This window comes from Stegostoma tigrinum, chromosome 7 (genome assembly GCF_030684315.1).
Source record: "Stegostoma tigrinum isolate sSteTig4 chromosome 7, sSteTig4.hap1, whole genome shotgun sequence".
NCBI classification, from domain to species: Eukaryota; Metazoa; Chordata; class Chondrichthyes; order Orectolobiformes; family Stegostomatidae; genus Stegostoma; species Stegostoma tigrinum.
In genome coordinates this window covers 41,749,581-41,764,798 of record NC_081360.1, presented here as the reverse complement: position 1 = coordinate 41,764,798, position 15,218 = coordinate 41,749,581, and the positions used below count along the sequence as shown (strand labels likewise).

At 40.9% G+C, this 15,218-nt stretch overlaps 1 protein-coding gene across 5 annotated transcripts in view; it reads right to left on the bottom strand.

Moving 5' to 3' along the window:
- pde1a (phosphodiesterase 1A, calmodulin-dependent) overlaps nucleotides 1-15,218 on the bottom strand; it is a 462,032-nt gene that overhangs the window by 63,799 nt on the left and 383,015 nt on the right. For all 5 annotated transcript variants that reach the window (XM_059647187.1, XM_059647188.1, XM_059647189.1 and 2 more), the window contains 3 exons: nucleotides 6,355-6,495; nucleotides 5,090-5,190; nucleotides 839-964 (listed from right to left, as the gene is read on the bottom strand). In XM_059647187.1, coding sequence (XP_059503170.1) covers nucleotides 839-964; nucleotides 5,090-5,190; nucleotides 6,355-6,495 — 368 coding nt within the window. The remainder of the gene's footprint in view (nucleotides 1-838; nucleotides 965-5,089; nucleotides 5,191-6,354; nucleotides 6,496-15,218) is intronic.

Genomic DNA, 15,218 nt, shown 5'->3' with positions numbered 1-15,218 from the left:
TTGTTATCTTGGATTCTCCAGCATCTGCAGTTCCCATCATCACATGTTCTTGAACCTATTGGCCCGTGTGTTTACGCGTTTGTATCTCCTGGCTGACAGAAAAAGTTGGTAGAGTTTATAACTGGGGTTGGGGTCAAGGGGGTCTTTGATGATACTGGCTGCCTTTCCATGGTAAAGAGAGATGTTGATGGAGTCAGTGGATGGGAGGTTGGCTTGTGTGATGGTCCAGACTGTGTTGACAACTTTCTGTAGTTTCTTACAGTCCTGGACAGCGCAGTTGCCATACCAAGTTGTGATGCATCCAGATAGAACGTCATTTACAATGCATCTATAAAAGTTGGTTAGGGTCCTTATGGACATGCTGAATTTCCTTAGCCTCCTGAGGAAGAAGATGCATTAAATGGCAGACCAGACTCAATGGGCTGAATAGCCTGTATCTGCTTCTATTTCTTAATTTTTAAATTCCTCTGGTAAGCTTTGACAGTGTATTTCTCTTCAGTGATATTCAAGTTCCATGCCATAAAATGGCTCCAGGTTAATGGAAGTCTCAGTCTCTGTGTTTATTAAAACTCAGTCCTTACTACAAATGTCCAAAATATTAGCCTCCTGCTTTCTTTCAATAATAAGCATGGTTTAAAGGCTGTCTGTGAAATTTGTGAAAAATATTTGTGGCAACATCAAATAAAAACAACTGAATTAATTCTATAACAAATCTATAATCACACCTTAATACCAAAGAGAGGAGAGACATTGGCATTTTGAAATATCTTGATTCATGTAAATGAAATATCAGAAGATAATTTATTTTACTGTTATTCTGAAAGAGTCATCTTCTTACCGCCAGTCATCTTTAGATAAATTGCACATGATATTCATTTCTTCATCGTGCATTAGTCGGTAGGCAGCACTCACATGATAGTTTTCAAGAACAGAACGGTCATTGTATAAAATAGCCACACCTGATCTGTTAATAAATAAACATGCAAATAATCTACATTAAATATTTTAGTCTGAGATTCAGTGGCCACAAAATAATGATAAAAAACAACAGTGAAATTACAGCATTAAGACAACACAGTATGGAACTGGAGGAACACAGCAGGTCAGGCAGCATCAGACGAACAGAAAAGTTAATGTTTCGGGTTGGGATCCTTCATCAGAACTGCTGAAAATGGACTGAACTCAGCCATTGGACAATACCTTCATTTTAGTTCAAGCAATAACCCACTAAAAGTAACATAAATGAGTTTGCAGCTTCTCTGAAATAGACAGATTTCAAATTAATGTGTGAAGTGACTACAGTCTAATATGGTCTTGTTCAATTTCCAAATCAAAATGCTAAATTAAATTGTTCAATAAAGTCGTTGGCAGACAGACTGTTATAGCCATATTTTTGTCTTTAAGGCAGTTGGAATGAGGAAATTTCCTGACTTGGCAGAGCAACAGAAGTGCCACATCAGGCCCAATTTTTGCTTCAGAGGGCCGGGTGCAGGTTGGAATTAGCCTACCAGCCCTGGAAAAAAATCTGAGGAGGTAAAAAGAGCAGCCCAGTGCTAATGCAGAAGCTCTGCCTGTATTCTTTGGGAAATTTTTCCAGTTGTCTGCTTACAATTTAGGCTGTCTAGCCCTCATTACTCAGACTTTCAAATAATACTGAACCTCAACCTATTGGCAAGATAGAGAAAATACAAAGAGCAAAGTAACAACTTTCTAGTTTGGAACAGGGCATCAGCTTTCGCTAAAGTAAGGTAGCCATGTCACCTTGCTGCAGAAGGCTGGATTTATTTTTTGAATGAAGACGTCTGAAAGTTAAAACTAAACAATGTTGCCCACCCGCCCAAGTAATAACTTGCAGACAAAATTACGAGAAACCGCTCAAGTGAACAATATTTCAAACTTAATCTTAGCATCAAATTTCTGGACTCTCACATACAAACCAGGCTCAGTCCATCTTCCTCTGTTCTTATCTGACTTGTTCCAGAAGACTTCAGCCCTGAAAAGCATCCTTCAATAACACGACCATCCCATCAGCCCCCTCTGCTCTCAACTTCCACCAATGTGCTCCTCCAGGAACTCCTCATCTGTACTGGCTAGTTCCTTCTACTTTGTTTTAGTGAGTTCTTCCTACCCAAACCCTATCCCCGAAGATCTTCAAACTTGACCTGCACGTTGTTTCATCTGTTCATTTTGGTCGCCTTCTGTGCGAGTCCACTATTCAGGTCAGTCCTTCACAGCTTCACATTCAACTCTTTCTTTAAAGTTGACACTGATCCTTCTGTGTACTAAAGTCTGTAATCTAAAAAGTGATCCAATACCAGATTTTTGATTAACTCTGCATCTAAATATAACACTTAGATTGGCAGATATAAAAACAGAACACTTTTTTGCTCAAATCTGGAACATACAGACACATGCACCACATCTTCAGCCTTCCAACAAACCACAACAACGTAAAATCTTCATATCTTCAGTGTTTCATCAAGATATAGTTAGCAAATTCTCAACTTAACATTTCAGACGTTCAAAAAATTTTCCACTTGGTAATATGCTGACTCATGTATCTCAGATCAACATTTACAGGGGAAATTCACAGGTCATCATCACACTCACATAACGCTCCGCCCCTGCACACTATTTCAAAACATAAAGACTGTTTTCCATCCATTCCCAGATGCAAAAAACTGCTCTTGACTCAGAAAAAATATACACAGACTCTACGAAGTCAGTGATCTTTGACATTTAAAGAGCCTTCCCATCACTCTTTCTTCACATCAACTCACGGGATCTGGAAAAGAGCGATACAACTCCAAAGCGCGCAAAAAAATCCCAGCTAAAAGATCGCCTTCAATGGCAAACATTGTCTTTCTTGTCTTCCTTAAGTCCACACTCCCAAATCACATGAACCTCCACAAATTGGAGGTGCCTGTCTGACTTGAGTAAATGATGGCCCTACATTGCAGCAACCTGCACAACATGGCAGACAGCCGCTGTGCCCCACCCTCCCCTGAGGACCTTCCCTAAATGGTGACCTGTGGGGAGCATGGTGGCTCAGTGTTTAGCATTGCTGCCTCACAGTGCCAGGGGCTGGGGTCTGATTCACCCCTCAGGCGACTGTCTGTGTGGAGTTTGCATGTTCTCGCTGTGTCAGCGTGGGTTTCAGCCGGTGGCTTCGGCTTCCTCCCACAGTCTAAAGATGTGGTGGATTGACCCTGCTAAAGTACCAGGGTAACAGTAGTTAACAGGGTAAAAGTAACAGGGTTCAGGTTCAAGTGTAGGTTAGGTGTGTTAGCCATCGCAAATGCAAGGAGAGGGTATGGGGATGGGATTGGGTGGGATGCTCTACAGAGGGTTGGTATGAACTCATTGGGCTGAATGGGGGATTTTATGGATTCTATGGACTCACATACTGTTGCATCAGCTGCTTCCATTCCAACTGATACCACCCACACAACCCGCCAACAACCTTTACAACCCTCCATGCCAACTCATGCCCCTCTACAACACTCCATGGCAATTCATGGCCTGTCCATCGCTAATGGCTCCTCACACCCTCAATGCCAACTCATGGCACTGTCAAGCTCATTCTCCAAATATACATTCTGTACATTACCAATGGACCCTAAAGCAACAATGACATTTGTGGAACTGTTTACTTTACTGATTACATCCTCATAAAACATGAATACATTTGGCAAACACGATTTCCCTTATGTAAGACCATGATGATTTTGTAAGTTTGCACACAATCAGAGTGACTGAACTTATGGCAACCAGAACCATGTTGAGAGAGACCGTAAGAATAGGTGTTGTTGGGCATGGACAATTTAGCTTGGTGCATCACAAAGGTAACTTACTGTCTGTGGACTTCTGAAAGAGAGAGATGCAACATATATCAGATATGATTGCTTGATATCAACTTTGGGACTTAAGGTTGAATAAAATTACATCACTTGTATATCTGTTCGACAAGTTAGCAAATTCTCACAAAGCTGGGTCTTATTTTGTTGGACTAGTAATCTGGAAGGTTGGAACCATGTCTGTTCCATCTGTGTAACTGTGAGATGGTAGTAGTGTCCCTACATCTGAACCAGGAGGCCCAAGTTCAAGCCAAACCTGCTCCAGAGCTATGCCACGAGATGTCTACATAGGTTGATTAATATAGCTAAAATTGCCTCCACAGGGTTCACCTACATTGATTCCACGGTGGATGTGCACTCCTACCATGTTGGCAAAAATGTGAAACCTGCATATGTCTTTTTGCATGAATAAACAGGAAGTCAAACAGCTCTCTGACAACTGTTTTGCAAAAATTCATAGCTCATGATGATAAATTGAGCTGTTAGAAATGCTATCTGTCTTTAGTGTGAGATGCATCAGCAACTCTTTGGTTATAAAGCGAATGAGGGCATGGACTTTTTCTATGCTCCTATCACAGGCTTTGTCAAGTAGTACAGTGGAATTAGGCTTTTAAAGTGTAGCCAATGTCACGTTTGAAAACTTCCAAAAACAGCCTTGCAAAAATCTCATTTCACTCCTGTTTTATGAAAGCAATTCCTTTATGTGTTAGTCCATTGATGATGTCGACAATTTTAAATGTTTTGCAGATCTACAGAATTATGTAGCATTCTTGTTCTTTTTACATCGGTCAAAATGAAACAAGAGGTCCTCGGATTGTACAAATAATTAGAAATGATGTTCTGGTTTTAAATTGCAAAAAGCTTCAATATGTAATATCTCCTGATGTGTTCTGAGCTGCAATTATTACAAATGGTGCAGTAAAAATTAGTTTCAGCTGATAAAGCAGTGTCAATTTAGCCATCTATTCTACTCCCCACACAATATGTTATTCCATTGCCTGCAAACAGCCGAATTTTAAATACGTTGATAAAGTGATCAATACAATACTGTCTAGTTAACAAAGTTTCAACACCCTGATGTGCTGAGATTCAATTCAACAGTTTAGAAGATTAAAACTTATTTTTCATTAACGTTTCCACTGTGAAGAGTATATCATTGGCATGTGATGATACAGCTTGAAGAAATTCATCTGAAAGTTTTATTCCTGATACTATGCAATATTGCTTCCTACCTGGTTTGAATGTGAAAGTTATTTGTGGTTCCTGTATGCTCATAGTCATGAATGGCAGCTGCAAAAAGCATGGCTAGAATTTCCAGTTCTGTAAACCAGTGCTGTAACAGAAAGGTTAAATCTGAGGAACAGTCAAAAACTATATTTTGATGTATTCATCTGATGCAAGAAGATGTGACACAAATATCTCTCGAAAATCAGATGCTGAGGCTTGGAAGACATTCCTTGCACATGAGGGAGAAATCATTATTTGACCAGGGAGTCACTGCATAAGCTGCTCATTAAACCCTAACCTGAGCTCTATTCAACGGAAATAAAACAAAATACTGCGGATGCTGGAAATCTGATACAAAGATAACACTGGAGAAGCTCAGCAGTCTGGCAGCACCTGTGGAGACAGAAATAGAGTTAATGCTTCAAGTCCAATATGACTTTGTAAGTGCAGTCTGGACCATTTTAGAGGAATATTCATTTATTTTATTTGTAAATGTTAAGATTGTTTAATATTTAAGAAAGGACATCTGTGAAGAGAACTGCAGGCTGTTTGCACAATAACATTACATACTTAAGTACCCAGATTATTTAAAACAGGAACTTCTTGTGAAAGTGCAGTTTACACAAGACTATTCAGATGTTAAAATGAATTAAAAGTTAATCCTGTAAAGATTGTTTAATATTTCATTTATTTTTATATTATCTGCCTCTCTGGGAGTAGTTTCTAATAGTCAGTTATCAAGTATTTCTCTACCACACAACTAAAGATTGTTTCCTATTGGACAGGAGCAACATAATCATTGGAAAACATTTTCTGGTTAGAAACTAACAACCATAAATATTAAATAAAACCCGAAAGAACTGTGGATGCTGTAAATCAGAAACACAAATAGAAGTTGCTGGAAAAGCTCAGCAGGTCTGGCAGTATCTGCGAAGGTAAACCAGAGTTAATATTTTGGTGACCCTTCCTCAGATCTTCTGAGCTTTTCCAACAACTTCTGTTTTTGAACCATAAATATTACTTTGATGAGTATGCTAATTATGAATGATCTACGGAAAGATCTACGGCATTTTTCCTCTGATGCCACACTTCTGAAATGCTTGTGTTTCAATACTACACCAATAATAGGTTGTAATTTGAAAGATTTTACATCGAATGTTTTAACAATCTTCCGGCAACATTTTGGTTAAAACTGGCCCTGAAAGCCTGATGATGTCAAAAACAGACCTATAAGTATGCCACTTTTAAAATTGAACAACTGTATTCTTACCATAATGCCAGTGTGAAGCATTAGGTAATGCACTGTTTGGGCCACATCTGCTGCATGGATTAAGTTATGGTAAGGATTCTTGTACTTGCTGTAACCCACCTCAAGGGCTTCAACAAAAGTCATTAGTGAAGATACAGGTATCTAAGGGAGAGAAAGCATTTTAAGTGAGATCAAGAGGTGAGATAACATTATGAATTACAGATGACATGTATCATCACAAAACATTAAACTTATCAAACAAATTGTCAATGATCAAAGCTTTAAAGAGTTGTTGTTACAGTCTTTCAAATACAGGATTGATCAATAAATAACTCGAAAATGTCCATTAAACAACCTATTTTATTTTAATTTTAAAAAATCTTTTGCAAATTAGTATTGCAATGTTAATACTTATATTACTTCATATTTAATGCATGTATATTTAATCAGTTTTCTATAACATTGATTATATTTAATTAAAATACTGCACACCGCATTTTAATTTAAAATTCAATGAACTTACATTGGCCAATTGACAAACCTTTTCTCAAAGATATTAACATTACAAAACATCTTTTTTTTAACGTATTGTTTATTGCATTGGAAAAAGAAGCTACAATATTTGGCTTATTTGTTATCAGTTAATGACTGATTAATATTTAATGATTTTGCATTAACAATTTTGCATGTTTGCATGAATGTATTAAGCAGCTTCGGGTTGTTGTCATAGGATATTAAAAATTGTAATTTTGTCTCACACATTAGTGCATGAGCCATTCGAAGTCCTTAGCTATTTACATTGACTCTACACTAGCCAAGTGGGGATAACTCATTTAAAACAGAAAACCTATGCATTTTTTAGTTGATTGATTGAGGATAAACGTGGAGGATAATCTAATAGTTTTCAGTTGTGAGTTGTGTTTTCTCTCACCACTGTCCAGATACACGTTTCCCATTTGATGATCCTCTGTGCAGTGAATCATATTTAAATTGTAGAAAAAAGTCCTAGTTCTGAATTACACATTACTATGCTATTATTCTTCACAGAATTAATTCATCGATTATGAATTGCTTGCAATTCTGGATTCTGGAAGCATGAAGGATGCTATATAAATGCACGTTCTTACTGTCTATCATTACTGAGTCATGAGTGTTTAGTTTCATAAATGGATACTGGTGATTTCAGCCACGCAGCAAGGATTGCTTTCAACTTTACTGTCGTAACAACACTGCATATGCTGTTTAGAACCCAAGACAAAATACAGCCAACAACCTGTCTATAAAATGTAAATTTTTTTAAACAACTTTCTTCTCTATATTATCGTAACATTTGAGAAATTTTGCATATCATAATAGTGCTATGCAGACCCACATCAATGTCCTGGAAGCAGACCACGCTTCATATAGAAGCTCTAGAGTAACTTTAGAGTAAATTATTCCAATATATCATTACTCAAGAGGTTATTTCATCTAATATTACAATTCTTGATTTTATGAAACCTTGATCAGTTTTAAAATAAAATAAGGAACTGCGGATCCTGAAGGCCTGAAACAAAAGCAGAAATTGCCGGGTTTTACAGTATCCATGGAGAGAAAGCAGAGTTAATGTTTTGATACCAGCGACCCTTCTTCAGTAACTAGGAATGGGTGGTATACATGCAGGAGGTGGAGGTTGGGGTTTGGAAGGGGTAGTGAATGGGTAGGTGGTGGCAGAACCAGAGAGAGAGAAAGAAAGATAGGCAGACAAAGGGACGATTGATAGTAAACCAGGTAGGCACATTCGATCCATTTTCACCTACTCGTGGTCCCAATTATCAGCTCTCATCGTCCCAATTATTGGCCCTTCTCCTTCCCTGGCTTACTATTAATCATCTCTTTGTCTGCTAAGCTCTCTTCCTCTCTCACGAGGGTCCATCTCCACCCATTCAGTCACTCCTCCACACCCACATCAAATTCTACCACCGCTCCTACTGGTCATCAGTGTATGTGCTAACTTTTCCTAGCTACAGTCAGAACAAAGAATAGTACAGCATAGGAACAGGCCCTTCAGCACCCCCCAAGTCTGCGCCGAAACATTTTGCCCTTCCATATTAAAACAGTCTTCACTTAAGGATCCATATCCCTCTATTCCCTTCCTATTCATGTATTTGTCCAGGTGATTTTGGAACACAGAACATAGAAAAATACAGCAAAGGAATGGGCTCCTTGGCCCACAATGTTGTGCCAAACATGATGCCAAATTAAACTAATCCTCTCTGTATGCCCTTGACCCATGTCCCTCCATTCCTTGTTTACTTATGTGCATACCTAAACATCTCTTAAACACCACCCCACCCATGATAACAAAGTGTGGAGCTGGATGAACACAGCAGGCCAAGCAGCATCTCAGGGGCACAAAAGCTGATGATTCGGGCCTAGACCCTTCATCAGAAAGGTCTAGGCCCGAAACATCAGCTTTTGTGCTCCTGAGATTCTGCTTGGCCTGCTGTGTTCATCCAGCTCCACACTTTGTTATCTTGGATTCTCCAGCATCTGCAGTTCCCAGTATCACCACCCCACCCATTGTGTCTGCCTCCACCAACACCCCTGGAAGTGTGTTCCAGACTCCTACTACTCTCTGTGTAAAAAAACCTGTCCCTCGTGTCTCCTTTGAACTTTACCCCCTCACCTTAAATGCATGGCCCCTAGTTTTAGACGTTTTAACTCTGGGAAAAAGATTCTGATTGTCAACCCTTTCTCTGCATCTTATAATTTTGTAGGCTTTTATCAAGTTTTCCTTCAGCCACCACCTCTCCAGAGAAAACAACCTGAGTTTTCCTAGCCTCTCCTTACAGCTCATACTCCCAAATCTATGGAGCATCCTGGTAAACTTCCGCTGCAGTCTGTCCAAATGGTCCACATCCTTTCAGTAATGCAGTGATCGAATTGAATGCAATATTCTCAGTGTGACCTAAACAAAGTCTTATAAGCTGCAACATGACATCCTAACTCTTGTACTCAACGTCCTTACCAATAAAGGCAAGCATGCCACACACTTTCTTTACCACCCAGTCTACTTCATGACCACTTTCAGGGAGCTATGGACTTGAGCCCCAAGATCTTGCTGTATGTCAATACTGTTCAGGGTTTTGCCATTAACTGTATACTTTTCTTTAACATTTGATCCCCCAAAGTGCAGCACCTCACACTTGCCTGGACTATACTCCAGCTGCCATTTCTCTGCCCATATCTGCAAGTGATCTATATCCCACCATACCCTTTGACAACTTTCTACTATATCCACAACTACACTAATCTTTGTATCGTCTGCAAACTTAATAACCGATTATCTACATTTTCATCCAAGTTACTTACATATACCACAAACATCAAAGGCCCCAAGATGGATCCCTGTGGAAAACACCCTGACCTACTGCCACTACCCTCTGCCTTCTCTGGGCAAGCCAATTCTGAATCCATATGGCCAAGTCACTGTGGATCCTGTGCTTATTAATCGTTTGCATGAGATTATCATGAGGGACCTTATCAAAAATCTTACTAAAATCCATGTAAACAACATCCACCACTCTACCCTCATTGATCACCTTTGTCACCTCCTCGAAAAATTCAATCAAGTTAGTAGAACATGACCTGCTTCACAGAAAGCCATTTCTGAAGAAGGGTCTCGACCTGAAACGTCAAACTTTCCTGTAACTTTGACGCTGCTTGGCCTGCTGTGTTCATCCAGCTTCACACAGTGTTATTTCACACAAAGCCATGTTGGCTGTCCCTAATTAGGCAGTGCTCTTCTAACTGCATGTAAATCTATCCTTGAGCATTCTCTCTGATAGCATCCTAACTACTGATGTGAAACTCATCAGTCTATAGATTCCTGGATTGTCCTTTTTTTCCCTTTTTGAACACAGGAACAACATTAGCTCCTTGCCAGACCCCCAGGAACTTTCCAGTGGTTAACGAGAATACAAACATCTTGGTTAAAACCCCAACCGTCTCTGCTCTTGCATCTCTCAATAACCGAGGGTAGATGCCATTGGACCTTGGGGAATTACTCACTTTAATACTCTTCAAGATAACCGACACCACTTCTTTCTTGATCTCAAAATGCCATGGCAGATTTGCATGCTCCACACAAATCCCATTATCCAGGATATCCCACCCTTGGGTAAATACTGATGCAAAGTACTCATTTAGGATCTCATCCACATCCTCTGCCTCCAAGCCCAAGTTCCCTCCTTTATCCATGAGTGGCCCTACTTTCTCCTTAGTTATCCTCTGGTTTTTGATGTATATATAGAATGCCTTGGGATTCTCTTTAACCTGACTTGCCAAAGTCATTTCAGGCCAAAGTCATCTCCTTGCTGTCCTAAATCCCTGCTTGAGTTTTCGCTTGCTTTCTTTATATTACTCACGGGCCCTGTCTGATATTATCTCCCTAAACGTTAAATATGCTTCTTTTCTCCTTTTGATTAATTTCATAACCTCTCTCATTATCCAAGGGCCCCTTACCTTGCCATTCATATCCTTTCTCCTTACAGGGACATGCTGGTCCTGAACACTCATCAGCAAATCTTTAAACAACTTGCACATATCAAATGTGGACTTGACTCCTCCTAATTAACACCCTCCAGCTCCTGCCTAATACTGTCATAACTTGCCCTCCCCCAATTTAGTACCTTGCCACAAGGTACTGACTTATTCTCATTCATAGCTATCTCAAAACTTAAGGAGTTGCGATGACTGTTTCCAAAACATTCTCCCACTGAAAGGTCAGTTACCTGGCCGAGCTCATTAGCCCGTACAAGATCCAGCATGCCCTTCGTGTAGTTGGACTATTCACATACTGTTTCAAGAAACCCTCTTGATGCACTTAAGAAATTCCATCTTAGCTTCTTGCTGTAAGGGAGTCCCAGTCAATATTGGGGAAGTTAAAGTCACCTGCTATGACAACTCTGTTTTTATTGCATCTTTCCATAATCTGTCTACATACTTGCTCCTTGATGTCTCGACGGTTGCCGGGATCCTACAGTATAATCCTATCAGAGTGACTGCACTTATCTTATTTTTGAGCTCTACCCATATTGCTTCAGTGGATGAGCCCTCCAGTACGTTGTCTCTGAGTGCAGATGTAACATTCTCCCTGATGAGAAATGCGACTCCTCCACCTCTTTCACCTTCTTCTCTATTCGTCTAAAACAATGAAACTCTGGAAAGTTGACCGACCAGTCCTCTCAACCAAGTCCCTGTAATGGCCACAACATCATTGTCCCATGTATTGATCCAGACATGAAGCTCATCTGCTTTACCTATAATTATCCTTGCTTTGAAATAAATACACTTCAAACCATTAGTACTATTGTGTTTATTTACCCGTCTCTGTCTGTCCTTCCTTTCTGAGTTACTGGTCCCAGCATGTATCTTGTCCTCAATCCCTCCATTTGCTGATTGCTGCTCTGGTTCCCAGTCCCCTGCGCTCTACTTTAAAACCTGCTGAGTGGCACTCGCAAACCTCCCTGCGAGGATATTGGTTCCTCTCCAGTTTAGGTGCAAACAGTCACGCTTGTAGAGGTCACCCCTGCCCCAGAATAGGTCCCAATGATCCAACAGCCTGAAACTCTACCCCTTGCACCAGCTCCTTAGCCACGCATTCATCTCTCCTACCTTTCCATTCCTTGCCTTACAGGCACATGGCACTAGTAGTGACCCAGAGGTTACTATTCTTGAAGTCCTGCTTTTCTGCCTCATTTATAACTCCCTTTCAACCTACGTCATCAGTACTAATATGTACAATGACCCCTGGCTGCCCAATCTCCCCCTTAAGAATTTTGTGCAACCGCTCAGGGACGTCCATGGCCCTGGCATCAGGGAGGCAACACACCATCCTGGAGTCTCGAACTTGGTCATGGAAACACATGTCAGTGCCCTAATTCATGAGTCTCCTATGCCTATTGCTCACTTGGATCCTGCCCGACCCTGCTGTACAGCTGATCCAGTTGTGGTGCCTCAGGCCTGGCTGCTCTTGTTGTACTCCCAACAGTATCCAAAACGGAGATAATGGGAACTGCAGATGCTGAAGAATCCAAGATAACAAAGTGTGAAGCTGGATGAACACAGCAGGCCAAGCAGCATCTCAGGAGCACAAAAGCTGACGTTTCGGGCCTAGACCCTTCATCAGAGAGGATGATGAAGAAGGGGCTAGGCCTCTCTGATGAAGGGTCTAGGCCCGAAACGTCAGCTTTTGTGCTCCTGAGATGCTGGTTGGCCTGCTGTGTTCATCCTGCTTCACACTTTGTTATCTAGTATCCAAAACGGTGTACTGTTAGAGAGGGGAATGGCCACAGGAGACTCCTGCACTATCTGCCTGCCTCTCCCGATGGTCACCCATTTGTCTGACTGAAGTTGTGGTGTGACCAGCTCCCTGCAACCAGTGCCTTTCACACTCTCTGCCCCCATGTGCTCATCAGTGTGTCTATCACTCCAACCAAACAACGCGGTCTTTGACGAGCTGTAGCCAGCCACACTTCCCGCAAACATAACTGTCAGTGACACTAGATCTCTCACATCTGGCAGGAAGAGCATATCACTGCCCTAACTGATATCTTTGCCCCTTTACACTAAGAAAGATGAAGGAATCTTACTGAAGCCCAATAATCACCTAAGCCTGCACTTATACCAACTAGCAGCACTAACTGGTTACCTAAAATACAATGCAATCTTTACAAGTAGGCCAAATATCCTCTACACAACAATAGACTTTCTAACAGCCTGTCTCAAATTCTCAAGCTTTTTTTAGGGGAGGAGGGAAGGATAAAAATACTTCAGTGATGTAATGTTTGGAGCTTACCATTCCTTGGCACCAGGTTCTTCCTCACATCGCTGATTGGTCACAGTGACCGAGCTGATTTTTCCCAGGAAGCTCCTCAGTGAAGTCACTCTGCTGCTCTCTATTGGATCTAAGTTCTGAACCTAGGTTCTTTATACCTAAGACAGCACCAAGTGGGGCAACATTGAAAACTTTTCATTGTACTCCTTACATGAGTATGAGTGACAACGAGCATATTCTAAAATTCTTGATGCTATTGTATTTGCTTCCACGACCTCCTCCGGCAGCATGTTCCAGGCACTCACCACCCTTTGTGTGAAAAATGTGCCTCACACAGCATGCTCCCCTCAACCCCATTTTGAGCCTGTGTCTCCTAGTCATTGACCCCTCCACCGTAGGAAAAAGTTTAATTATTTCCACTCTATCCATGCCATTCACAATCTTATAAACTTCTAACAGGTCACCCCCTCAACCTCCTCCATTACAATGAAAACAAACCCAGTCTATCCAACTTTTCTTCATAGCTAAAATATCCTTTTCCAGGCAACTTCCTGATAAACCTTTTTCCATACCATCTCCAAAGCATCCATCTGGCATTGTGGTCACCCGAACTGGACATAATATTTCAAGTGTGGCCTGACTAAAGTTCTATAAAGCTGCAGCATAACTTGTCTATCCTTATACTCAATACCCCTTTCAATGAAGGTAAGCATGCCACAGGCCTCTTTACTTTCTTATCTACCTGTATTGTCATCTTCAGTGATCTGTGGACCTGCACACCGAGATCTCTCAGCATATCAATACTCCTCAGGATTCTGTCATTCGCTGTAAATTTCCACCTGTATTTGCCTTTCCAAAATGCATCACCTCACAGTTATCCAGGTTAAAATCCATCTGCAAGTTTTCTGTCCACGCCTCCAACTGATCTATATCCTGACATATCCTCTGACAATCCTCCGAACTATCCACTACTCTGCCAATGTTTGTAACTTCTGCAAACTTACAAGGTAGACGAGCTATGTTTTCCTCCAGATCATTTATGTAGATCACAAACAGCAGAGGTCCCAGCGCTGATCCCTGCAGAACACCATTAGTCACAATCCTCCACTCCGAAAAGCATCCACCCACCTCAACCTTCTGTTCTGAAGGAGTTTTGAAGGAGGGTCACAAGACTTGAAACATTAACTTTGCTTTTTCTCCCCAGATGCTGCTAAGCCAGTTGAGATTCTCTAGCAATTTCTGTTTCTTGACCAGCATTGTTTTATATATTTATAATAACTGTGGACTAGATTTACTACTCTTTGATAGTTACAATGTGACCTACTATTATATAAAACCAAACTGAAGGTCAAGAACGGAGAAATGCTACATTTCCTGCTCTGTTGGAGAGATATGGAAGGTTAGGACTTACAGATACATTTTTTTCTCTCAGCTGATCTCAATCTAATTCCTAGGGATCGTTAAGTAACAGCAGTCCACACTAGAAATGGTAATTCTGAGGTACCTGTCTACAGACCTGTTGAGTTTTCAGAATGTCACCTTTAAGAGTGAGCACAGGGTAATCTTGGTAAAAATTTGAAGGAGATAATTTTGAATTTCTACTGCTCCTTATCTGGTCAGTCTGATAATTTAAAACCCAGAAGAATTGCCAGCTAACTGGTTGCCTAGATTCTTCAATGTAGTGGGTGGGAATTTCCCTTGATATGTGGGACTGCACATCAGTTAGAATGGGAGACATAGAGATGTACAGCATGCAAACAGACCCTTCGGTCCAGATATCCAAACTTAATCTAGTCCCATTTGCCAGAATTTGCCCCATATCCCTCAAAGCCCTTCCTATTCGTGTATCCATCCTGATGCCTTTTATACGCTGTAATTATACCTGCCTCCACCACCTCCTCTGGCAGCTCAGTCCTTACATGCACGACACTCTGTGTGAAAAAGTTGTCCCTTAGGTCCCTTTTAAATTTTTCCATCCTCACTTAAAACTATGCCCTCTGGTTTTGGACTCCCCTATTCTGGGAGAAAAGACCTTGGCTATTCATCCTATCCTCGTGGCTATATA